Raw genomic sequence first — 24964 nt, 5'->3', positions numbered from 1 at the left:
ATGTTTAATACATATTGATGGATGATGCTCTTTATCCGAAACACTCTCAGGTTAAAACTCAGAGTGAGTACTTAACATTCTCCTCCGGCTATAATTACACTTCTGCAGTTTCCATTAACTACACAGTACTACTGTTTACAAAACGGTGGCATTGTGAGCAAGCTGAGCCAGATATATAAATAGTGGATGAGTAAGGGAAGAATTATGAATGAACTCAAACTAATATTAGACACAGAAATGTTTCCTGATACAATTCCTGGTGAACATTATAATGTAAGCCTACTTTGTCATCTTGATGAATTTCCCTTGATGTTGGGCATTTGAATATATATCCTTGGAGGGTTTATGTCATTAATATAACTTGGGATTATTCTAACACAAAAGGTTAGATGGTTTCTTTTGGACAAACACCTCCCTGTGCCTCTCTGCATTGTATATAAACACTATTGAAATAAGGGCAGTACATCATTCCTAAATGCAGAATTATTACACAGTGGGAATGGTATTTTACTCTTATTTGTAAGTAAATGTACTCGTTCCTTTCAAATTATTAAATAACTATTCTGTGAGTGTCTTTTTTTTTTTTAATCTTAGAAGTTAGAATACTTCATCTTTAATTTCCATTCTAGATTCTAAAGCCTAGGCATGGTTTATTTCCTTCTGATCCAATGTAGGGTTTTAGATTATAATGTCCTGTCACCCCAACTAAGGACACATAATTGATTAAGGAAAAAAACAAACAGCCTGTAGTCTTCTGTATTGTTAACTAAACAATTGTTTTAAGATTTGACTCTTTCAATCAGATGTTTATTTCTTTTGCAGCTAAAGTTTCAGTGACTTTTTAAGATATAAATTGGCTCCAAAATAATAACTATGCTGTTCCTCCAGATTCTATACTATTTGTGAAATTTTTTCTTTCCTCGTGACTTCTAAAATTATTATAGAAATATATTTTCACTGTAAAAAAATTGTTAAGGGTGAAATTAGCTCTTCACCCCAATCTTCACTAAATTTTAGAGGTATTTCCTTTTGAATCTTTTTTATATGTGAAAAATTATACCCACATCAGTATTCCTTCCTTCTCCCTCCCTCCCTCCCTCCTTCCCTTCCTTCTTTCCTTCCTTCCTTTTTTTCCCCCCTCTCAACTCAAATTAGATAATTCTATTAGTGGTTCTCAATTTGGGTTGTATGTTGGAATCACTTGGTAAGCTATAAGCATACTGATGCTTAGGTCTCATTTTCAGAGTGACTTAATTAGCCTGGAGCATGGCCATAGCATCAGATTTAAAAGCATAGTAATAATAACTTTAGAGTCCCTGGTGATTCTAATGTATTTGAGATCTTTGGGTTCTTAGGTGAATTGTCTGCAGGTAGAGGTAGAGTCCTATCAGAGAAAGTATTTGTTGAAAATATACAGGAAAATATTTACCTAGCTTCCTTACTTGCATGATTATTTGCTTTGGCTTAATTTTATTTGGGACATGAACTGTTTTCTTTGTTTGTCAAGATATGTCATAAGTACAGCATACTGAAGTTGAAAAACATTATATGTTATCTGCCTACATTTCTCATCCAGTGGGAGGAAACTCTTGGTTCAGTCAGCACCAATGATCATCCAACCTGTTCTCCATCAAGAGGGGTGGGAAGACAGTTGCAATTTCCATCTTTCCTTACATCAAAACCAGACCCTTCTCATTATAGGTCCGGGTCCCGCATTTTCATGGCCAGAGGAAACTTGGAAAGCGTTCTGGTTAATATCTTTCTTATGTAGATGAGGAAACGGGAGGACCTAGGAGACCCTACCCAATATCCTATAATTGAAACGGTGCAATCCTGAGTTTGGAGACCAGGACTTCTTCTCAAATCCTGCCCCTGCCCCTGCTCCTGTCCCACCACAGCTTTTTCTTATTACATCTGCAGTAGTGAATTAGCTACTGTCCCACATGTAACAGTTCAAAGTTATTCTCTCACGGTGTCTGTGAATCAGGAATGTAGGAGTGGCTTTACCGGATAATTGTGATTTCAGATTTGTCAGGAAGTTAAGAGTCAAAGTCTTGTCCAGAGCTGCCTTCATCTCAGGCTTCACTTGAGGAGGATCTGCCTCTAGGTTCACTCACGTGGCAGGACTCAAAACATCTGTTTCTAAACCTCCTCACCCTGATGCTGACAGGCTTCAGTGCTTCATCATGCAGGTCTCTCCCTAGGCTTCCTGAGTATCTTCAGAACATGGAGGTTGACTTTCCCTAGAGAGGGTGATGAGAGAGAGAGAGAGAGAGAGAGAGAGAGAGAGAGAGAGAGAGAGAGAGAGAGAGAGAGAGAGAGAGAGAGAGAGAGAGAGAAAGAAAGAGAGAGAGAGAAAGAGAGAGAGAGAGAGAAACATGAACTTGAGCATACACCCAAGTTGGATTTTCCAGTCTTTGTATAACTTTATATTGAAAGTGTTGCCCCATCACTTCTGCCAAAATATGTTTGCTAGAATCAAGTCTCTAAGTCCAGCCCAGACCCAAGGGAAGATAAATTATATTCTACCTCTTGAGGGGAGGAATATCATAGAATTTGTGCCTATCATTAAGCCACCACAAGTATTTAAGCCTTCTTTAGCATTTAGTAATGGCAGGGTTTATAACTTTAGCTCAAAGGGCATTTTATTTTATTTCCCGGCCCTAAAATGAAGCTAGATAATCATTTTGTCATCACCACGCGACTCAAACTCCTAAAGTTTATATGGTAGCTTGATAATACCTTAAGAGATTGCCTAGTTTATAAATGGCAGATAATAAAGGCACCAAAATTTTCAACCTGTGTCTTCTCAGACCAAATCATGAGATGTGCTTAATTGTTAAATGATTATATGTTACATTTATTCATCACATGATCCCTATCTCCACCAAACAGCCCATTATTTTGAGTATTTCATTATGGTCTGTATTTTTAGTGTGAGAGCCATGATCCTGAAAATCTTAATGCCTAAAATCCAGATGTTTTTAATCTCTTAACTGTCAGGTTGTTACTGGGAACATAAGGTAAATGCCTTGAAGCAAAACAATAATGTGTTTTTAATGAAGAGGCCTTTCTATATTGCTGATCTCTGAATCCAGAGTTTGCCTCTCCTGCTGTAGCCTTTTCATACCACCCCGTGTAATGAAACACATGGCTCACATCACAGTGAAATATGTGGACTAAGAAGGAGAAAAAGCACGCTCCACATATGTGCCATGTCTAATGCAATGCCTTATGCCCAGCAAACATCAGGCCCGAAATAATTAGAGTAATAGAGTGTTCCTAATTTGTTTTAAATATTGCAAATGGTTTCACATTTCAAGTAATTAACACTCCTTTCACTTTTAATATTTGCATTTCATTATTAAGAAACAATTGCCCAATAATTTTTAATGAACCCTCAAAACTGTGACATTTTGAAAGTGTTAGCTATCGCCAACTAAATTATCAAGAAAAAATAGTCCTGCCTTGAATTTTCTATAATGAATGAGCTCAAAAGAAGGAATTTAATAAGAGGAAAAGTGCTTTGTGGCATTTTATGAAATGTATATGATTACTTTCCTTTGTGTTTATGATCTTAATTTTTAAGTGGGTCAATTTTTCTTGATATAAGAGTGGTAATGATCACCCCCCCCCTAAGAAAAATAATCTGCCCTCAAAAATATAAAAATTCCACTCAAAAAAATGATTGTGCCTATGTTTTGCCTTAAATGTGGAATTTATTTTATTTCATTTTTTGGTTTGTTTTTGTTACCACTACTTACATAGTTGATGTGAACAATTTTTTAATTTGCAACTTGGAAACAACATAGTACTAGCCAAAGCACTGAGCACTTAAGTATGGCGTACTAATCACCTGTCACTGTTGTCACAGATTACCACAAAACCAGGTGGGTGGCTTAAAACCACAGAAAATTATGCTCTCTCAGTGCTGGAGGCCAGAAGTCTGAAATCAGTGTCACTGGGCCGCCAGTGATTCTTTTGAATCAGTCTTTTCTCTCCAGTGTGCTGTCACTTTCCTATTTTTTCACAGCAGAAATGCTCTTTATAGCAATGCATGGTATTATCTGTTTTATGACATATATACTATTGATAATATATCATATTAAAACATAATTATTATTGACTAGAGGCCTGGTGCATGAAATTCGTGCACTCCAAGTGGGATGGGGAGGTGTGTTCCCCAGACTGGCCTATGCCCTCTCACAGTGTGGGAGCCCCGAGATCCATCTCCCCAAAGAGCTAATCCCTGTCCACCCATCTGGGGCTCCTTGATGGATTGCCCCAAAGAGGTAGGTCGGAGACAGGGGACCCACCTCCAGGCTGTGCTAGAAGTGTCAAGCCCCCTCCCTCCCACCCATGCCTCACTGTACATGCATCCCCGATCACCGGCGTGTGCCAGCTGGGTACACAGCCTCCAGGTCATGGATTGTTACGGTGTGAGGGCCTCACGGCGTAAGGGTGTGACGACCACATAGGCTTTTACTAGTATAGATGACTGAAGCCCTATATTTTGATTGTGGTACAATCTGCTGTCTTGAAGCTAACCCATAAGAACAGAGAGAAAGAATCTTTTCTAGAGCTCGCCTAGCTTGAAGCATCTTTGTTTGGCAGAAGAGCTGGGAAACCTGGTTGTTTGGAGCCTACTGCTGGGGTCTGGGTTCCTGTCTGGGCCAGGATCCTGAGCATTCTGAACCCCTGAGGGATGAATGGGTGCGACCGAGTCCAGGGACACTTTGGTTCGTGGCATTCTGTGCAGTTCTCCTCACTGGCCGGCAGGTTGTTTGGGGGAGATTTGTTTTGGATCATTTATACGTAGCTATATATCTGGGTATCATAAAAACCTCCCCGCCAGAAAGAGGGTCATTTTTCCTATGGGTTAACTGGAACAGTAGAGGTGGAGAAAGTACTTTTAATTTCAAGGGTCAGAAGTTAGGAGAAAACCATAAATATCTCCTTTCCTGGGCACTCATCATGTGGGAGCAGGCCATTAATTTTAAAAGAGGTTTTTCTATGGAAGGAGCCCGTTTATCTGGCGACAGGATAGGTTAGTCTCCACTCCTTACTCTCCTCCTGCCAGAGAGATGCTGGTGAGGAGAAAATTATTTATTTAGTAAAATACATTTAAGGGGAATTATAGGGCTTAAATTAAATTAGAAAAGCAATAATGAATTTATGCTAAGGGGTAGTTATTTTGGTTGCAGATCTGTGTCGACATAGCTGATTTGTCAGAGGATTTAAGAATTTTTATTGAAGATAATATATGCAGTTTTACTGATATAATCCTAACAAAAATAGTGCTCATTTTGTATTCTCAGCAGAAAAGAAATTTAATCCAAAAGTCACTCTCATTTAAACTTGACTCTCTCTTGCTTCAATGAAGATTTGATATGACATAATTCTAATGAATACCAAAGGAAAAACTATTGAGAATTACATAGATCTATTTAATTCACTGGGGAAATCATTCCTATAAAAACTTTATGAAAAAGATATGTTCAATATAAAGATTTATATATTATAAAGAAAATATATATTATAAAGAGAATATGTATTATAAGAGAATACATATTATAAAGAGATTGAGTATATCTATATATTGTATATATATTTATATGCCTATATGTTCATAGATATACATATAGATAAAGATATAGGTGCATTTCCTAAACTTTTATTGTCTAAAATATTAAAACATATTTATTCATCAGCCTTATTTTTCCTATTTATTTTTTTACCTATTAGGCATTTTTAAATGCACCTCAATTGTGAATCTGAATTTATTTGACCCTCTGTGATTAATGTCGTAATGGTGTCTCAGGGACTGTGGTGTATAGTTCTTCAGAGAAGTAAGGGTTTCCATTCTTAGGCCACTTAAAAAATATATTTAAAAGTTAAACATTGTAATATATTCTTCCTTTTTCCACTATGATGGATGGAATTTAGTGACCTTTTAATTATTTCTTATCTTTGATAGATGCATCCTCTCATTTATCTTTCTTTGCACCATGATTGTTTTTTTTAATTAAAATTTTGCTTTTCCATGGCAGTTTACATTCAGTATTATTTTGTACTAAAGGCCCGATGCAAGGCTCGGCCCTTGCAGCCACTGTGGCTTGCCAGCCCTTACAGCCCCAGCTTTGTCTGGAAGGTTGTCTGGAAGGACGTCAGGAAGGTCATTCGGCTGCCAGGCCTAATTAGCATGTTATGCTTTAGACTAGAGGCCCGGTGCATGGATTTGTGCACTGGTGAGGTCCCTCAGCCTGGCCTGCACCTTCTCGCAATCCAGAACCCCTTGGGGGATGTTGGACTGCCGGGTTCATCCCTGCAGATCAGGCCAAAACTAGCAGTCCGCGAGGGATGTAGTAGTCCGCAAAGTGGCAGGCGGCCGGGGAGGAGCCCGAGCCGGGGTCCTGGGTCACACTGCTCCCGCTTATCCCTGCCCCACAGCGCCAGCCTCAGTGTATGAGCTGCTGTGTGGGGGCTGATACCACAAAGCAGAATTTGTCCCAGCAGGATTTGGTGCCTTCCAGGATGCCCCTTTGGATATGTATGGAGCTGGGCCATGTTCTGATGTGGACTGAAGCTGCCCCTGGGGGGTATGCTGTTCCTGGGGCCTGTGGGGGAGGACTCTGGTGCAGGCCAAGGCCAGTGGCTGCCTGTGCCTGGACCGGGGCTACCTATTTGGGTGTATAAAACAACCCATCGTTTTTGGCTGCTTCTGCCGGGCCTGGGTGGGTGAGGGCGTGGGGGGGGGGCCCGAGCTGCAAAGCAAGCCTGGCTTCCCCCAGCATCCAGCCTGGGGGCAGGTAAGCAAGGGGCTCCAGGCACCCTGAGATCTGCCTCTGCTTGCTAGCTGTTATTTAGGCTCAGTCACGGACTGTTTCTGGCAGGATGCGAGTTGCATAAGTAGGCTCTCAGTAGAAGTCACCTGGTCAGGGTGAGTGGTGTTCACCCGTGGTGTTCACAGATTCAAACTTGGCCAAAGGTGCTGGGCCTGAGGCCACTTAGCAAAAGTCTCAGGGTACACCCAGGCCAGCCACCACCTGTTCGAGTTTCCAAGGACCTTTGAACTTTGTGTTGGGACTGAGTGGCTTTGAGGTTGGAGGCTTGTTGGGCCTGGATGGCTTCAGTGGAGGAGTCCTTCATCACCCATCCATGGGCCCTACTTCCCCAGACTCCCAGGTGGTCACACTCACTTCAGGTCTGCCCTGGCCCTCAGTGGTGTGGTTCACCGGCCCCTCACTGCTGGACATGGGGTGGAGTCTTCATCCATCACCTGCCTCTCCTCATTGATCTGGGTTGAGCTCTGAAATGACAGTGACCAACAGCTGGTCAGGAGGTCTCCAGCCCAGCCCTAGTCACTGCTGCTGCTGCCCCTGCACCTTCTGCTCCCGGACCAGGCCCAGCCCTGTGTCTGCACAGACCTCCTCCCAGGGGAAATGGGAGACACCTCCAGGGCTCAGGGTAGACCTGGGGCAGAGGGCGCCACCCACACTTCATGTCCACCCAGCCAGCCTGACTTAGGGTATGAACATGACTGGGCCGCCAGGCTTCTGCCCCCTCCTCAGCCTGTTCCTTTCTTGGGTCCCCAAGATGAGGTCACCGCTTGATGTAGTGAATCACTGCTCCTGTCTGAGGAGATGCTCTGGGTAGAGAACTGTGCTAGTGCTCTGGCCAGTGCTATGCAGTAGTTTTCTGCATAGAAATCTTGTCAAATTGGGTCACACTTGTTGTAGAGTTTTGAATTATTTTCAGTGTTTATTTTTTTATTGTTTTGGAAAATACAGCTGATAGTTTATATTGACTGTGTATTTAGCAACCTGGTTAATGCACATATTAACCTTAATATTCATAGTCGTCGTGCTATCTCACTTTGTCTCACATTCTAGTCACAAGTCAGGTCACCAACTCCTGTCCAAGGACAGGCACATCCAGCATGCTGTTGGCAGCGGGCCTGAGGAGCACCGATGGGCTGCTCCAAATGTCATTCCTTCAGAAAGTTTGAGTGAAGATTTTCCTGCTTTTAGGTTATTAACCTGATGTGAACTCTGGGCTTTATCCCTGGGCAGAAACCGCTTAAGGAAAATAGCATCTATGGAGACAAAATTATGCTAACCACCACCTGCCAGTACACTTGGTGGAAAGCAATTGAAATCTCAGACATGGACTTTTCTTCAGTTATGTCACCAGGAAGGAACACTGTGCCATGAGGTTTTAGCCAATGGGCAAAGATTTTATATATATATAATTTTCTCAGTATTTTATTTTATTATTTTTAAACTTTATTGTTTAAAGTATTATAAATAGTACATATGTTTCTCCTTTTTCCCCCCACTGACCTCCCCCTGACCTTCCCTACCCCCCACACTTGCCCTCACCCCCCCACCTCCAGTGTCTTGTATCTTTGGTTGTGCTTATAAGCATGCATAGAAGTCCTTCAGTTGATCTCTTACCCCTCAACCCTCTCTAAAGACACTTTAGAACAGGTTCACTCTCTGTGCCATGTGGGAGGAAATATTTATAATTGAAAGAAGGGGCAAAAAGGCACAAAAAGTTTCAGCTTACTGTCTCATAAATCACAGAACAATACACTACTTAAAAAATTAAAAAATTGTTAATGACAGGAAATCAGAAAGTTAAATCACAGGACAAGACACTACCTAAAAAATCAGAAAATTGCCAGTTGATTCCTGGACTAAATTAATTCAGATGCAGCCATAAGAAGCCAAGTGTTTTTTGACTACTTAAAGTGGGTTAAAGTAATAAAGAAAATTACATTTGCAAAAAATATTTTTAGTGCATGAGATACATATTTAAACCCTTGATATCATTAGCCTTTTTGGGAAACCAAAACATCCCAAAACTTAGTAGTTTAAACAAATATATTGGGTCGGCAACTAAGTAATTGCGGATTTAAAAAAAATCAAAGACAATTTTTTCATGGAACTAAATAACTTTATTCTGTAATGTATTGCCCATTTTGATCAATGACCTTTTGCCATCTTTCAGGCAGCATCATAATCCCACGTTCAAAAAACTTCTGGTTTTTATTAGCAAAAAACTGAATCAGGTACGATTTGACATCATCATCATTATTGAAATTTTTACCATTCAAGGAGTTTTGTAAAGATCGAAACAAAAAGTAATCAGATGGTGCAAGGTCAGGACTATCTGGTGGATGTGGCAAAACATCCCAACCAAGCTCCATTAATTTTTGCCGAGTGACCAAAGATGTGTGTGGCCTTGCATTGTCATGATGGAATACAACACCTTTTCGATTTGTCAATTCGGGCCGCTTTTCTTCAACTGCATTGTTTAATTTCGTTAGTTGTTCAATGTAGACATCAGAATTGATCGTTCGGTTGGGTGGTAAGAGTTCAAAGTAGACAATTCCTTTGTAATCCCACCAAACTGATAACAAAACCTTCTTTTGATGAATATCAGCTTTTGATGTTGTTTGAGTTGGTTCACCTGGCCTGCTCCACGATCTTTTCCGCTTGATATTGTTGTAAACAACCCATTTTTCATCGCCAGTTATCAGTCGTTTTAAAAATGGATCATTTTCATTACGTTTCTTTAGCAAATCGCAGCTGCTAATGCGTTGTGTTAACTGTGATTCTTTCAGTTCGTGAGGAACCCATGTATCGAGTTTTTGAACATAGCCAAGTTGTTTTAAGTGATTTTCAATGCATGTATGTGATACATGAAGCTTCTCTGCAATCTCACGTGTTGTACTGTGACAGTCCGAATTGATTATTGCTTTGATTAGGGCGTCATCAACTTCAACTGGACTACCAGAGCGTTTTTCATCTTTGAGTGAAAAATCACCAGAACGAAATTTGGCAAACCAATTTTGACACTGCCGTTCTTTTAAGGCTTCGTCACCATAAACAGCACATAACTTTTTATGAGCTTGCGATGCGTTTTCCCTTTGCGGAAATAAAAAAGCAAAATATGACGAAAATGTTCCTTTTGATTTTCCATTTTTTAACGAACGCCAAACGAAAACTACAAAACAGATCAAAAAACTTTTTTTTACTGATTAACAGCTGAATAGCCAACTATCAAATAACAAAATGTGTTTTACATTTGTACTACATCTGCAAACCTAAAAATTCAACTGAAGCATATATGTGTGAAACCCGCAATTACTTAGCTGCCGACCCAATACATTTATTTATCTCCTGGTGCTCTGGCTTGGTGGTTTGGGCTTGGCTCAGCTAGGTGGTTCTTCTGTTGTGGGCCACACTCCACTGATCTTTGTGGGCTTCTTCATGGGTCTGTGGTCAGCTGCCAGGTCCTCTAGGGGATGACTGTTCTAAGATGGCTTAGTTGGCTGGCTCATCCCTGTTCCCCATGGTCTCTCTTCCACCCTCAGGCAAGCTTGGGCCTATTCAGATGGTGGAGGTAAAGGTGGACCCAAGGTCAGCACGTGGAACAGAGCATGCTAATCCCAATGCAGAAGTTTCTTGAGGCTCATGTCAGAACACACACAGCATGGCTTCTACCCACTTCTGATGCCCAAGGCAAATGGCAAGACCTACCGGAGGGGAAATAGACTCCTCCTTTTGAGGTGCAGAGTAAGGTGGCATTGCTTGGTCACCTGCTATCCCCCGCTACCCCCCACTCCCCCCTCCCTAATACCAGGAGCTATAATGCTCTGCAACTTACTTTAAGGCAGAGGTTAAATACGGGAATTTTCAGTCTATTTAACTAACTAATAAGGAAAAGTGAGGAATTCAATGACTTCATGTTGGGGTGTTAAACGTAAGCCTTGCTTTCCTAATGGAGGAAATCCTGGAGTGAAGACTAAGGGGTGAAAAGTAAAAGATATCTAAAACTGAAAAGCTAATTTTGGAAGCTATCCAGCAATTGACTCTCAGAGGACCTAGCTCCTAAATCCTGAAGGAAAGGATTTCTGAATTATTGGCAAGGGAGTGTGTTCTAGTGGTCTGAATGCCAGTGTCCTATTGGCTATTAGTATCGCTGCTAACATTACGAGGTTTAAAAGGGTCAAGATTAAGACTTTGATGTACCCAACTTCAGCAACTTTTTTTCTATTTAAACCGTGGGTATAGAAAGCCAATCCGAAATCACAGATTTGAAAGTGTGACCACAGAGAACTGGTGTTCCCAAGGTGTCTTTGTGTATTAAAGCAGTTGTTTTTTTTCTCTCTAGTTTTCAGGAACACAAATGAGACCTAACAGCCATCCTGTACTTACCCTTTAAGTGAAAATTCTAAAGACTATTAAACATCTCTGTGGGACTGTGGGACGAAGAAGATATTCCATTTAGTGTTCTCTGGCCACTATAGGAACAGAAAATGGCAGTTTAAAACATTAAAAAGCAGCACATATTTTTTTCTGATTGATTTAAAGAGATTTGAGAAGGGGATTCCTGAGAAGTGAAGCAGAGAAGTTCCATAAAGGGTCAGAGGCTTCACAATGGAGAACAGGGGCCATGTCCAAATACATGGATGGAATGTCTCTACAGAGATTGGGGAAGGGCGGGTGGTGGAGGGAGAATCACATTTTAAAACCATTGGCGCACAGGCACTACAGAAGTCCGAATATGAATCAGACCTTACCCCTCCACGGAATAACGCCCCTTCCAGTGTCTGCCCACGTGCTACTGACTCCATGCTGCTTTCCCATATGCCTCACTCTGCCTTCTAACGGGGTTCCAGCCACACTAAGTCCCTGGCTCCTTCCTCTGAGCCTCTCCTTGGGCCCTCTATCCCTTAGCCTGGAAAGCACTTCTGTAGATTGTCTAACCCAGTGGTCGGCAAACTATAGCTCGCGAGCCACATGTGGCTCTTTTGCCCCTTGAGTTTTTAGCAAAGGCCAGCTTAGGAGTACCCTCATTAAGTTAATAACAATGTACCTACCTATATAGTTTACATTTAAAAAATTAGGCTCTCAGAAGAAATTTTAATCGTTGTACTGTTGATATTTGGCTCTGTTGACTAATGAGTTTGCCGACCACTGAGCTAGCCATTCAGGTTCAGGTCACATCTCAGTTTGATAGTACCCTCTCAGAAGCCTCCCTACTCCTCTCCCATAGACCAGTTATTCTCTACCCAATACCTATTTCTATGATAGCACTACTAGTTAACTTGTTTTAAAAAATTATTTGTGTTTTTCTGCCTCCTCATAGAATGTGTCAGGGACTTGCTTGTTGTTCTGTACATTGCTAAGTCTCCTGTACCTATCATCATGCCTGATATTCAAGAATATTAATGGACCAAGAGAATGAAGGGATTCATTTTTAGAACAGCTGATGTGTAAAGTTATTCTGTCTCCTGCAGATGGTTTGCAATTATAAAATGAGGGCATTGTATGAAAATCTCAAAAAACAACAGTCTTTTCTCCTCTGTGTGTTGCATCATGCTGACATCAGCTGTCACATAGAGCCTCTAACATTTGGGGATTACAGCAAGTGTTCAACTCCAGAAGGGGGTTGGCGGGAAATGCTCTCCTTTTTACCTATTGTCACCTGCAGTTGAAAAAAATCCAAACTGCAGACCGCCTAGGACTGTGGGCCTCCAGTGATTGGTGTGGCCCAGGAAGAATTTGTGAAAATTCCGTTTCTGTTTATTTTCATCACATTTAAAAAATTTCTAATGTTGTGTGTTTGGTAATATATTTAGTTCATTAATAGAAATACACACACACACACACACACACACACACACACTTTCACATGTATTTTACAATATGCATCATGTGTCTGGATGGCCTGTATGCACCTTATTTAGGTATGGGGATGTATCCACCAATCCAAAGTCTGAAAATGATGAAGATTTACACTATGAAAAGTTTTGACTCTAGTTACAATTGCTGTGGGAGAATTTTCTTAAAGTATAGCTTTTGAAGCATGTTTTACAAGGTCATACAACAGCACATGAAATTATGATTAAAAATATTAAAGAAACACAAAAGAAAGACTTAGTCTATTCAGTGTGCAATGCAAACATCATTGGGCATGCCAAAAATGGTAGAGACACTCCTACATAGATGGCATGTTAACTTGGGACTTGATCCCCCATCACATAATAGGTGTCTCTCCCTTCACAGCCCCTCAGTACACACTATGTCCCATCTCCAGCTAGCTCCCCAGGCTTGCTACTCATGTTTACCTGTGGCTACTCGCCTACTGTAGAGTATAAAAATCCATGTTTCAGAAGACCTCTATGATGAGGCCTGAATGGAGCAGAGAAGTTTGTTTGATGTTATTATTATCATTTCTTTTTGTTTTGGTTGTGTGGGACATTGACTTAAGACTGTAATCCCTATCTAGAAAGCTTGGCATTGATAAGGTGACTACATCTCATTTGCAAGTAGGCTTTTAAAGACTTTAAATGCATTAAAAATATTTGTACTGTGCATTTTGTTGGAGTCTTTTATAGAAGTATAATAAAAATGACAGCATTTTACAAAGCCTTTTTTTTCCCTGGGGCTTCAAATATATTTTCTGAAAGAGTGACTATGGGAAAAATATTCTTTTTCACTGCTGGACTGATACATTTTGGTATGGGAAATGCATAGTGCTTTGATTGCTGCAGGACATTTTTGTACTTATTATCAAATCACTTTATAATGCCAACTGCTTTTGAAAAATATGGTGTGTCTTCACTGCTTTTAGTATCGCCGTGTTGCCCTCAGCAACTTTATAATAAAGTGCACCAGGGTTGGCATCTTTCCACCTGGATAACTGTCCTGGACAACTGGGAATTCACCGTCTCACACCTTCCTACCTGCTTAGTAATTAGTTAACCTGTGTCCTTGCTATCATTTAAATAAAAAATGAATTCATGAGAGAGAACTTATAGTAATATACAAAATAATTGTGTCTTAAGTTTGTATAAACAGGTGTTGGCATGCTGCTAACTTAATTACTAACATGTGAGCATTTAAAAAAATCTATTTCTAGTTAATCATTTCTACCGCCAAGTACACCAGTACACCTATGAACTCTTTGACTTATGATACTCACTTACATAATAATGGTTATCAAGTTAAAGATTGACCCTTTGGAGAATTTTTGACTCATGAGATAAACTTTCATTTGTGAATATTCATCCATCTGGGACAATACCTCTCAAAAAACATATATCCTTTGAGCTCTTCTTATCCTTCCTCTCTACACCCAAATCTTAAGGTTTTCTTCCTCCTTCATTTGTGCAAATCCTTATATAGTTTCTCTGCTAATTAACAGAGATAACTTTTTTTGATGTTTTCCATTTTAGACTTAATCATAACTTCACTGAAGCTAGCAATTTCTACTGTATAGTAGAAGTCAGAGAAGATAGTAGCAGAATGCTAGGAAGAAAGAAAGAAGGTTGGTCTGGGTTCTAAACCCTCTACTGAGATGAAACAGATGTGTATCCTGAGGTTATTCATTCCATATGTCCTTTCTCTTCATTTATTGTCTGCTGAATGAGGGGGCTGCCCAAGATGATCTGAACTTTTTTCTGACTTTTATCAATGGTTTATTTTCAGGACAAGGGTAGATGTGAAGAAGAGTGGATATCTATACTAATAAAAGGGTAATATGCAAATTAGACCTGGAGACCTACTGGATGTCCTTCCGGACAAAGCTATGGAGGTGGGGCTGAGGCAGAGTTGGTTAGGAGGAACCAGGCCAGCAGAGGATGACAGTTGAGGGCAATCAGGCCGGCAGGAGGGAGAAGTTGGGGGCAAGCAGGCTGGCAGTGGGAGGCTGTTGGGGATGATCAGGCTGGCGGGTGTGGCACTTGGGGGCAAGCAGTCCAGCAGGCAGAGTGATTAGAGGCAATCAGACAGGAAGCAGGTGAGCAGTTAGGAGCCAGTGGTCCCGGATTGCAAGAGGATGTCTGATTGCCAGTTGAATTTGGCCAAAACTGGCAGTCAGACATCCCCCGAGGGGTCCCAGATTGGAGAGGGTGCAGGCTGGGCTGAGGGACAACCTCCTCCCCTCCCCACCCCAATGCATGAATTTCGTGAACTGGGACACTAGTCACTGAATAAAATGAACATGCAGGTTGAGAGAGGAGCAGAGTGTGTGTTGAATTTCTGTGCTTTCTTCCTTTAGGTTATATCTCAATTTGGTTTATTTGGTTTTTCTAATGTTTCTTTTATGAGTGTTGTTCATAGATTTTCAGAGAGATAAAGGATTAGTCATGAGATCAATACTGGGAAAATGAAGAGTCTCTTCTTTCATTCTGCATTCCCCAGTTGTTCATGACGGTTTCTCAGCATTCCACTTTCTGTCTCTGTTGCTGGCAGTGGTTTGAAAGAACATTCCTTGGAGCTGAATATTCCTATCCTGGGACTGTTCGCTTGGAGAAGAGCTAAGCTCCCACCAGGAGTGATGGGGACCACATCTATCCATCCAGTCACTGACAGGCATGAGCGCAGTGTGTGCCCCACTGAACAGATCCGTTTTTAAAAATTGGTCACAATATTTACGTCTCATAAGCCTGTGAACTGAACTTCCCCAAAGGCATGCCAATTTCAGTTCTAGCTGAGGCCAAAAAGGGAAATTTGGGTGTCATCCATAGTGTTTTGACTTCCATGCCCAGAAATTCAAAATGTTTCAAGTTCATGTACTAAAACTATACTGGAAATACCTAAAATTGACGGGTTTAGGAAGCAGTGAACCAAACACAGGCCTTGGGAAATCCTTTCCTTCATTTTGAATGTTTTCTTGATGCTAATCAACTGTTCTAAGAAATGGTTCCCAGCCTTGGCACGGTGGCCGTTTTTGCCATGAGAGGTCTTTGGTGTGAGGGCTGTCCTGTGTCCGGGGACATGTTTGGCAGCATCCTGGCCTCTACCTTTTAAGTGGCCATTAGATGTTCCCTTATGTTGTGACAACAGTTTTGCCTCCAGCCATTTCCAGGTGTTCCCAGGGGGAGGGGCAGTCATTCTTGGTGAGAGCCACCAGTCCAGAGCTTTGATCACTCCGAGGAGGGAGCGACAGGTAAACCACCTGTGGGTAGAGCTCTCGTAATGAAATATTTGAAATGATTAAAAGCCTCCTTGTTTTGTTTTTAAAGTAATCTTAAGGAAAAAAAAAACACCCCACATAATCCCTGATAAAAGGAATGATAAATTCTCCATCGAAGGATTTTTAAAATTTACTTTTCATAGATAAGACATAGACTATGTCATTTGTTGCTAGATTTCTGCTATGTATCGGTGGAAATAAAGCAAATAAAATGGACGTAATTATCTTTGAAACCATATTGCCCATTATAGGTTTTAAAAGCTAAATGTATTTCAAACAAAGCACCTCAGTTTGCATTGTTTAAAAAGAGACATCCTTTTCATTTTTAATAATAAAAAGAAAATCGAGTATAGTGAGTTAGGAATGATGGTTTCATATCCATTTGGAGATGCCCAAAGGTTAAAATACTAAAATCTGTGTTCTGTTGTTTAGGTAGGAAGTGATTGGATTGCATAGGTGTCTTTACTTTATGAGGTTGATCAGTTTCTCACTCCTAAATGCTATTTTGGAATAATAGCAGCATGATGGAGAGACTTATATTTACTTTAAACTTTTCCATTGCAAATTTCCACTAGTGTCACATAAAATTAGATTGAAGTTATTGCATGTAGTAATCGTTTAAAGAAATTAGATGCTTTTTGTAAAGCCATTCTACTTTCAAATGAGAATTATAGTTGTGTTTTTAGGGGGGAAATAGGTAGGTAGGGAGATGAGTATTTTTTTTTTTCTTTTCCTTTCTATCCGTTTCTCAGGGCATACCTCATTTTTACTTCCTGAAGGAGAAAAAAACAATCAAAGTTAATAATGTCATTCTGCCATTTCCGAAAGTAGTAGCTAATACCTCAGATGTAAAGTTATTTGAAATGTTATAGAGATGCTGTTGATAGTAACTTAGAAAGTGAGTCATATTATACAAAGCTCAGACTATTTATTGGCTTTTCTCTGTATATACTAAAACTAAACATATAAAGAGTCTTTTATGGTATCCATACTGATAGGTATTGTTTTCCTCTTCAGCTATTCTTATAATTCAGTTGATTTTTCCAAAGAATTATTATGTGCTTACTTAGAGTCACCTGCTATTTTCACTTTAAGTTATAGCCTAAGCCCAAAATGAGAGGATTGAATTATTACTTTGTATTTATATATAATATCTCATAAACTCCCTCTTGGTGATTTCTTAAAAAATTTATTGTGATAAAAACATGTTTAGGACAAAATAGAGAAGCTGTGCTATTATGTGGAAGCGTATTAAAAATTTGAGGAGTTTTGAGTTTCTTACATAAATATAATTCCTTATATACTTTAGTTTTAAATATTTTATGTAGAGGTGCATTGGACATGCAGTTATTTTTTTTCAGTATTTTATATAATTTAATAACCTTGCTCTCTTGCCCTTCTTTTCCTCAACAATGTTTAACACAGTTAAACTGATGAGGCTTTTGGAGCTGCTTGTTTTATAATATCTTTTTCATATCCGTCACCGATATTAATTGAATGTGACCATTCGTAAACATTACACACTTTGCTTCACCTGGCTGTGCAGAAGCATGCTTATCTTTCACATCTATGGAATGTGACACCCCTGTGACGTCAAAAGTACCCATTTCCACCGAAACCGGTTTGGCTCAGTGGATAGAGCGTCTACTTGGGGACTGAAAGGTCCCAGGTTTGATTCTGGTCAGGGGCATGTACCTTGGTTGCGGGCACATCCCCAGTGGGGGGTGTGCAAGAGGCAGCTGATCAATGATTCTCTCTCATCGATGTTTCTAACTATCTCTCTCTCTTCCTCTCTGTATAAAATCAATAAAATATATATATTTTTAAAAAACAACAACAACAACAACAACAACAAAAACTATCCATTTCCATGACACCCCACAGGGGGACCATCAGTACTGAGAGACAGAAACTCCCCAAGCTATGTTACAAAACACCATTTTTTTTTTCTTTTAATTACAGTATTTCTATTTGGACATTTTCCAGTGCTACACTTGCCAGTTATTGATCTCCCCCTTGCATCCTATGAAATAGTTTCTAAAAATGAGACAGTCATTTTTGGATGGGTCGGGGACAGGGATGGGGAAATGAGCCACCCTAATGTGGAGTCTGTTTTCCCACAGCACACAGTGAATCTTCAGAGTCTGGTCACTGTGAGGAATCCAAGGACTACAAAGACTCAGGATTTCCACCTCACTGTTTGGGTCCCTACCCCAGAAAACCTAAACTTCTTTAAAAATAGGGTGCTTTCAAGGTTGTTGAAAAATGTAGCCATAGTTTGCACTGTTCAGTAGGGCAACCACTAGCCAAGCCTGGCTGTTTCAACTTATATTTAAGCTAGAGGCCTGGTGCATGGATTCATGCATTGGTGGGGTCCCTTGGCCTGGTCTGCAGGGATCTGACCAAAACCTGCTCTCAGACATCCCCAGAGGAAACCCAGCTTGCAAGAGGGTCCCAGCCAGGGAGGGACCGCAGGAGTGTTGCAGGGCATGTCCAGCCTACTAACTTAGTCTGGATTGGCTGGACCCCAGCAGCAAGCTAACCTATTGGTCAGAATGTCTGCCCCCTGGTGGTCAGTGTGCATTATAGCGACTGGTCGAACAGTTGAATGAAAGGTCAGATGAACAGTTGGACACTTAGCATATTAGGTTTTTATAATATAGGATCCTAAAATTGTTTACTTCCCCGTCCTCCTTCCCCATGTGTAACATAGTGGATTACTAGTCAATATGGATAAGGAACATTTTTAGCCTGCAGAAGGTTACACTGGACAAGGCTGAGGAGTCTTGCCTAGACCAGGATGAAATGTTTAGAAATTACCTTCTCTTGTAGAGTCCTCATGCATAAGTGAAATGTTGAAAGTTGATTTTGTTTTCCCTTTCCTTTTGGATTCTTTTAGCTGTTACTGGGCATGGGGGGCACAGGGAATTCACAGGGTGTCCGCAGAAGTGCCCGCCAGGCTTTCTATGAACTCCAGACCCCTCCACCTCCCAGCCTCAGCCACAGCAGCCCCACTTTTGTCTGCTTCCCAACTTGGAGTTTCTGCTAGAATCGTCTCTGTGCAAATGGCTGTTTCTCTTCAATGATTGGCAGTCTGTTCTTATTGATTTATAGAGGCATGATTGGTTTGGGAGGTTGATAAAAAGAAGTCACAGTATTTGGGGAATTCTTATAACACCGTCTCATCCCTCCCCATTAAATTTAATATATATGCATTCAAGTTAGGTATTTTGGGGATATTATTGTTTCTCATATGTCTAGCATACAGACTATGGGGTGGTTATGTGGCATAAAGAAGGAACATGTTTAAAGATAAACCATGATATTGAATTTTTCAGTGACACCAGTAACTAGTTGGGACTTTTCCTTTTGTATATTCTTATGGAGATTAAAAAAAAATTGCTTAATTCTCTCCTTTCTCTCCCTTTTTTTCAAAATCATCATTTGATTCCTTAACTTTCTCCTAGGGTGACCAGTATAGTTGTTTAAACTTATTTTTAAAGAGATGAACTCAAGGGTTTTATAGGTTGGGTTTCAGTTTATTGCAGTAATGATCCTTCCTGCCACCCAGTTTTCTGCATTGTTTTTCATTTAACCTCTGCTATTTTCCATATAACCTCGCAGAACTGAAGGCTTTCTTGCTTCCTGGTTTAACAAGAGGCTCCACACTCATTTTGCCATTTTCTACATAAAACATAATTTCTCATTTTTCTGAGGGACTCTTAGGATATTTCTGAAAGAAGAAAAGCTCCATTTTGCCATTTTTATCCAATTTTAAAACAACGTACAGAAGCACATGCCAACAGTAAAGAAAGCTGAAAAACTCCTGCAGCATATATATTGGTTTGAATATGAGCATAGTCATTACAGGAAAGGGTTAATTTGTTCAGTGGAAGAGAAGGAGTTGGGTAGGTATCAGCTCACGGGATCATTTGAAGTACTGATGTGTTCAGGCTTTTAGGCAAGTGTAGTTTTGTTGTTCCATTTCAATTATACTGGGTATACAGGCCCTCTGAACTGCTAGCTTCTCTAACCATACATGTATATACATACAAAGGTAGATATGTGGCTTAGTAGGAAGCAACAAGCCCTGGCTGGTTTGGCTCAGTGGTCAAAGCATTGGCCCACAGATAAAGGGTCATGGGTTTGAATCCAGTCAAGGGTGCTTGCCTCGGTTGCAGGCTCTATCCCTGGCCTGGATCAGGGTGTGAGCAGGAGGCAACCAATCGATGTATCTCACACTCACATTGATGTTTCCCTCTCTCTGTCTCTCCCCTTCCCTTCCACTCTCTAAAAAATATAGGAAAAAATATTTTTTCCTCGGGTGAGGATTAACAATAGCAACAAAAAGAAATCAACAGTTATTGTTTTAAGATCTTTGTACTGTGAACAATGAGAAACCAGAGAGTTTTATATATTTTTAAATTTATTTTAAGCTCATATAAATGATTCATTTTTTAAACATTTTTATTATTATTTATTTCAAAAAGAAAGGAGAGAGATAGGTAGAAACATCAGTTATGAAAGAGAATCATTGATTGGCTGCCCCCTGCATGCCTCTCCACTGGGATTGAGCCTGCAACCCAGGAGTGTGCCCTGGATTGGAATTGAACTCGGGACCTTTCAGCCCCCAGGCCGATGCTCTATCCATTGAGCCAAACCAGCCAGGGCTAAATGATGCATTTTTATCTGCATGCCCCAGTTAATGAAAGACGATAGGCATCTTAAAATCAAAGAGGGGCCTCTACTGAGGGCTGCAGGACAACGGCAGAGGGATCTGTGATGTAAGTGAAACCATGGTACCTTTAAAATCTCCTAACCCCCTCTTTCCACGGCAGAGTGGCCATCTCTCCTCTAGGCTGATGGGAACTTCTTTTAGTTTTATCTTTCCTGCATTCACACTACTCATGTAATATTCATTTATCCTCAATATTTTCGCTGTAAATAATTTCTTAGAAATCCATTTCCCATTTCTGCTCTAAAATTTAAATATCACCTTACTGATATGCATTCCAGCATTCCCCTTTTGGCAGTGTATCTATGTAATAAACAAGGTACAGAGTGGAATTTGGCTGGAAGGAACATCTGGAATAGGTTTTATCTTCACACCTCCTCTTTCCTTTGGTCTTATATCTTGCTTGGGCATTGCCCATCTATAACAGTAAAAGTGTAATATGCTAATTAGACCGGATGTCCTTCTGGACGAAGCTGGGGCTGCCAGGAAAGCCTGGGTCTCAGGTGCTGGAGGGAAGCTGGTGCCAACAGCCAGGGGAAGGAAGGCCTACTCTTGCATGAATTTCATGCATCGGGCCTCTTGTCTACACAAATAAAAGAGTAAGATGCAAATTGACCATACCTTTATGACACCCACCAGCCAATCAGGAATGAGTATACAAATACTTAGAAACCTGACAAAGATGGTGGGTCAGTTTGCATATACAGGCACCAAGCACCCCAGCCACTCCTGGCCTCCGGGCAGCGTGGGAAGGCGGAAAGGCGGCTCTGGGCTGGAGCGAATGCGGTGCCAGCAGCCAGGGGAAGGAAGGCCCATTCTTACACAAATCTTCATGCATCGGGCCTCTAGTTTATGTGTAAGTCAGAGTGTTTGTATGTGTGCTCATTTCTTAGAATTCTGTCACTGTTCCAAGACTGAGGTAACATTTGTAGGTTCATTTGGAAGAATTTGGTCTCTGTGTGTCCCTTCAGTCGAGGCGGGGGAGAAGGGGAGAAGCCACTCTATCTCTGTGATCGCAGCAAGTCATTATGGAGCAGTTGGCGCTGATACGCTTGCACAGACACAAATTGAGTCCGACAGGACTGATGTCGCCTGGACTTTGCTGTCTTTAGAAATGCAGACGTGAGGATGGGAGTGGTGAAAGGGGGAGGGGACGAGGAAAGCTGATTCCTCTTGCATCTTTCCTATGTAGTTTTGAGATTTCAACATTTGATAGCTGTGAACGGTTTGATGAGCTGTTTTCCAGATAAGATTGATAACAATAGCTGACTTGGAGCAGCTGGCTAGCTTTTGGTTTCAAGTAGATGTGTTTCAGCGTACAACACGCTGCTTCATGTCATCCACAAATTGACAGAAAGAAAAAAAAAAAGGCTATTTAGTGGAATTATAATTAGAATGATTTCCCCCCTTCCTTTTAGTTTTATCTTTCCTGCATTCACACCACTCATGCATAGTAATGGGAATGATACTATCTCAAAAGGTTTTCATTTTCAAGATCAGTTTCAGAAAAGATCCACTATAGAATCTGTATTACAGTATGTTGTTAAAAAAGACAAGTTATTTTAGTGGATTTGATTATTTCTAGGTAGCTCTAGTATTTCCTGTCAAGAAGTTTGTATGTGTTTGAAATATTTCAATAGAGAAAACTTAAAGATACACTGTTTCATTTTGGAATAGAATTCTGATTGTCATTCTCAAGTTCTTGCAGTGATAGAGGAAACACAGCATTCAATAGTCTCTCTCTCATGAGCCTACTCTGTAAGACGCCCTGCAAGATTTATCGAAGGTTCTGTAGGAGCGATTATTTATCACCTGAAGAGCCATACATCACCTTATTGCTTGAAGCCAGTTACCGCTCCCCTTTTCCTCCATTCCCACCAGGCCCGCCATCGCTCTTGCGGTCTGTGTTACTTCTCACCTGGGACTCCTGCAGTGGCCTAATGGCATCCTCTAAATCACCCACACTCGGCTGTCAGTTCATCTTCCCAAGGCCTAGTTGCATGTTGTCCCTTGGCTCCAAAGCATTAAATAGCTCTTTGTGGTTTGCCCAATAGAGGCTGGTTGCCAGAGACTGGCATCCCAGGCTATCCGGGACCTTTTTTTTTTTTTTTTTTTCTTCAGCCTGAACCATTTTCTTTTGCCGCCTCTCCTTTTGGTCTCCTAATGGATCCTTCATGCCAACCCAGTGTCTCAGTGTGGCCTCTGGACCAGCCACCTCAGCAGCACCCAGAAACTTGTTAGAAAGGCAGGTTCTTGGACCTGACCGCAGACCTGCTGAATCCGGGGCCGGGGGATGCCCAGCTATCTGTTTCAGCAAGCCTTCTCAGTGGTTCTGAGCGCACAGACATTTGAGGAAACCCTGTTCCAGGCAGATCAGGCTACTCACCTTTTCCAAAGATCCTGTCCACTGCCCTGCCTCTGCATGGAATTCCTGAAATGCCTTTCTCTCTTCTTGATAACATCCTGTCTTTATTCCAAGGCCCAGTTTGAGACACTGCTTTTTCCGGGATGCCATTCCCGATCCTTTCTTTTCTTGTTGTTAATACTTACCCGAGGTTATTTTTTCCCACTGATTTTGAGAGAGAGAGAAAGAGAGAGAGAGAGAGAGAGAGAGAGAGAGAGAGAGAGAGAGAGAGAGAGAGAGAGAGAAGAAACATCGATTGGTTGCCTCTCACTTGTGCCCCAACTGGAACCGGGAAAAGAACCTACAACCCAGTTACATGCCCTCCATCTGGAATCGACCCTGAAAGCCTTTGGTGCCCAGGCTGGCGCTCTACCACTAGGCCACACAGGCCAGGGCCCCAGGGCCCGATCCTCTCTTTGATGGCATTATTTGGTTTCCCTTCCTGGCACTAATCACTTACTCATATCAGTTATCTGTTGTGCCTGTCGTATTCCCCCTACTAAAGTGGGAAATCACAAGACGATAGAATTCAACTCACCCAACACTGTGCCAAGTTGCACACAGTAGGCTCTCTAAAAATAGTTTGCGTCTTCCTGATTTTACAAGAAAAGGTTGAGAAAACGAAGCCTTGCCCAGGAGGCACATAAACTCCCATTAAGTCGGAGCGGCTCACGCTAACTATTGTTTTGACTTACTGAAGCCGAACTAGACTTGAGCGTTGATGTGTCTTCAGGGAAGAAGCCAAATGCGCTGGTGGAGAAAACTCTTAACTTCTGCTGTTTAGCTGGGGAAGTGGAATTGGCCCTGTCACTTCACCTGACGCCAGGAAAGCCGCTTGCGCTATTCTGCCAATGACAGACGATCACCCTGCACGGCAGAGCTTCCTAAGTCTCTCTCGGAGCATTGCCGTGCCTCCTTCCACCCATGTGCTCACAGAATGTTTCACAAGAAGTGACAGCTTCTCCTCCTCGCAGAGGGTTGCCCCCAAGGTGGCCTACGCAGAGAGGCACATTCCCGGGGGGAAGGGGGGTCTTTAGGATGGCCTAAAAATGGGGAACAAGAAAAGCTCCAGCTGAAACCGGTTTGGCTCAGTAGATAGAGCGTCGGCCTGCGGACTGAAAGGTTCAGGGTTCGATTCCGGTCAAGGGCATGTACCTTGGTTGCGGGCCCATCCCCAGTAGTGGGTGTGCAAGAGGCAGTTGATCCATGATTCTTTCTCATCGATGTCTCTAGCTCTCTATCCCTCTCCCTTCCTCTCTGTAAAAAATTAATAAAATATATATTAAAAAAAAAAAGAAGCTCGAGGGCCTGCCCTTTTTACAAACCAAGTTCTTTGCATCCTACTCCGAAGGCATCGTGGATACACACTTTCCCGTGAATGTCCAGTGGGTTGTATGAGTCTGAGTGGTTGGTTGGGATGGAACCAGGGGAAGCAGCACTCCAGGGATCTAAGCCGTCTTTGTGTTTTCTCCCCTCTCGTGTCTCTGTCTGTCCCCTCGCAGGCTCTGAGAGAGTTCCAGCTGGACTTTCCGATCGGACACCCTCGCTGCGGCGGCGCCCGAGGCAGTGACTCCGAGCCTCCAGCGCGCGCTGCCCGGGCTGCAGGATGGTGCGGGCGGCCAGGCCTCTGCTGCTGCTCCTGGCCTTCCTCCTCCGCACGGATGCTGAGAGTAAGCGGGCGCCCTGCTCCGGGGGGGCGTGCCCAGAACGGGCGGTTTTGTTTGCCAGTTGGCACTGGGCTCAGGGCCTCTGGATGCGTGTCCTTTGGAAGTGAATCCTGAGACACTGGGATTCTCCTAGGCCCCCCGCCAGCCTTTGAAAGAGATTATTGA

The 24964-nt window shown here is 41.7% G+C and overlaps 1 protein-coding gene across 21 annotated transcripts in view; it reads left to right on the top strand.

Annotated features, from left to right (window-relative positions):
• The window catches only part of PTPRD (protein tyrosine phosphatase receptor type D), a 1977099-nt gene that overhangs the window by 1570398 nt on the left and 381737 nt on the right, over nt 1-24964 (top strand). For 20 of the 21 annotated variants that reach the window (XM_084898455.1, XM_084898451.1, XM_084898446.1 and 17 more), the window contains one exon: nt 24635-24802. In XM_084898455.1, the coding sequence (XP_084754581.1) occupies nt 24739-24802 (64 nt within the window). In that variant the 5' untranslated portion in view covers nt 24635-24738. Of the gene's footprint in view, nt 1-24634; nt 24803-24964 lie in introns of those variants that run through there. The other variant, XM_084898441.1, reaches the window with a different exon arrangement.

This window comes from Pipistrellus hanaki, assembly GCF_964339955.1.
Source record: "Pipistrellus hanaki genome assembly, chromosome: 11".
Lineage (NCBI taxonomy): Eukaryota > Metazoa > Chordata > Mammalia > Chiroptera > Vespertilionidae > Pipistrellus > Pipistrellus hanaki.
Note: the sequence above shows the minus strand (reverse complement) of the source record. Positions and strands in the feature narration are given on the sequence as shown.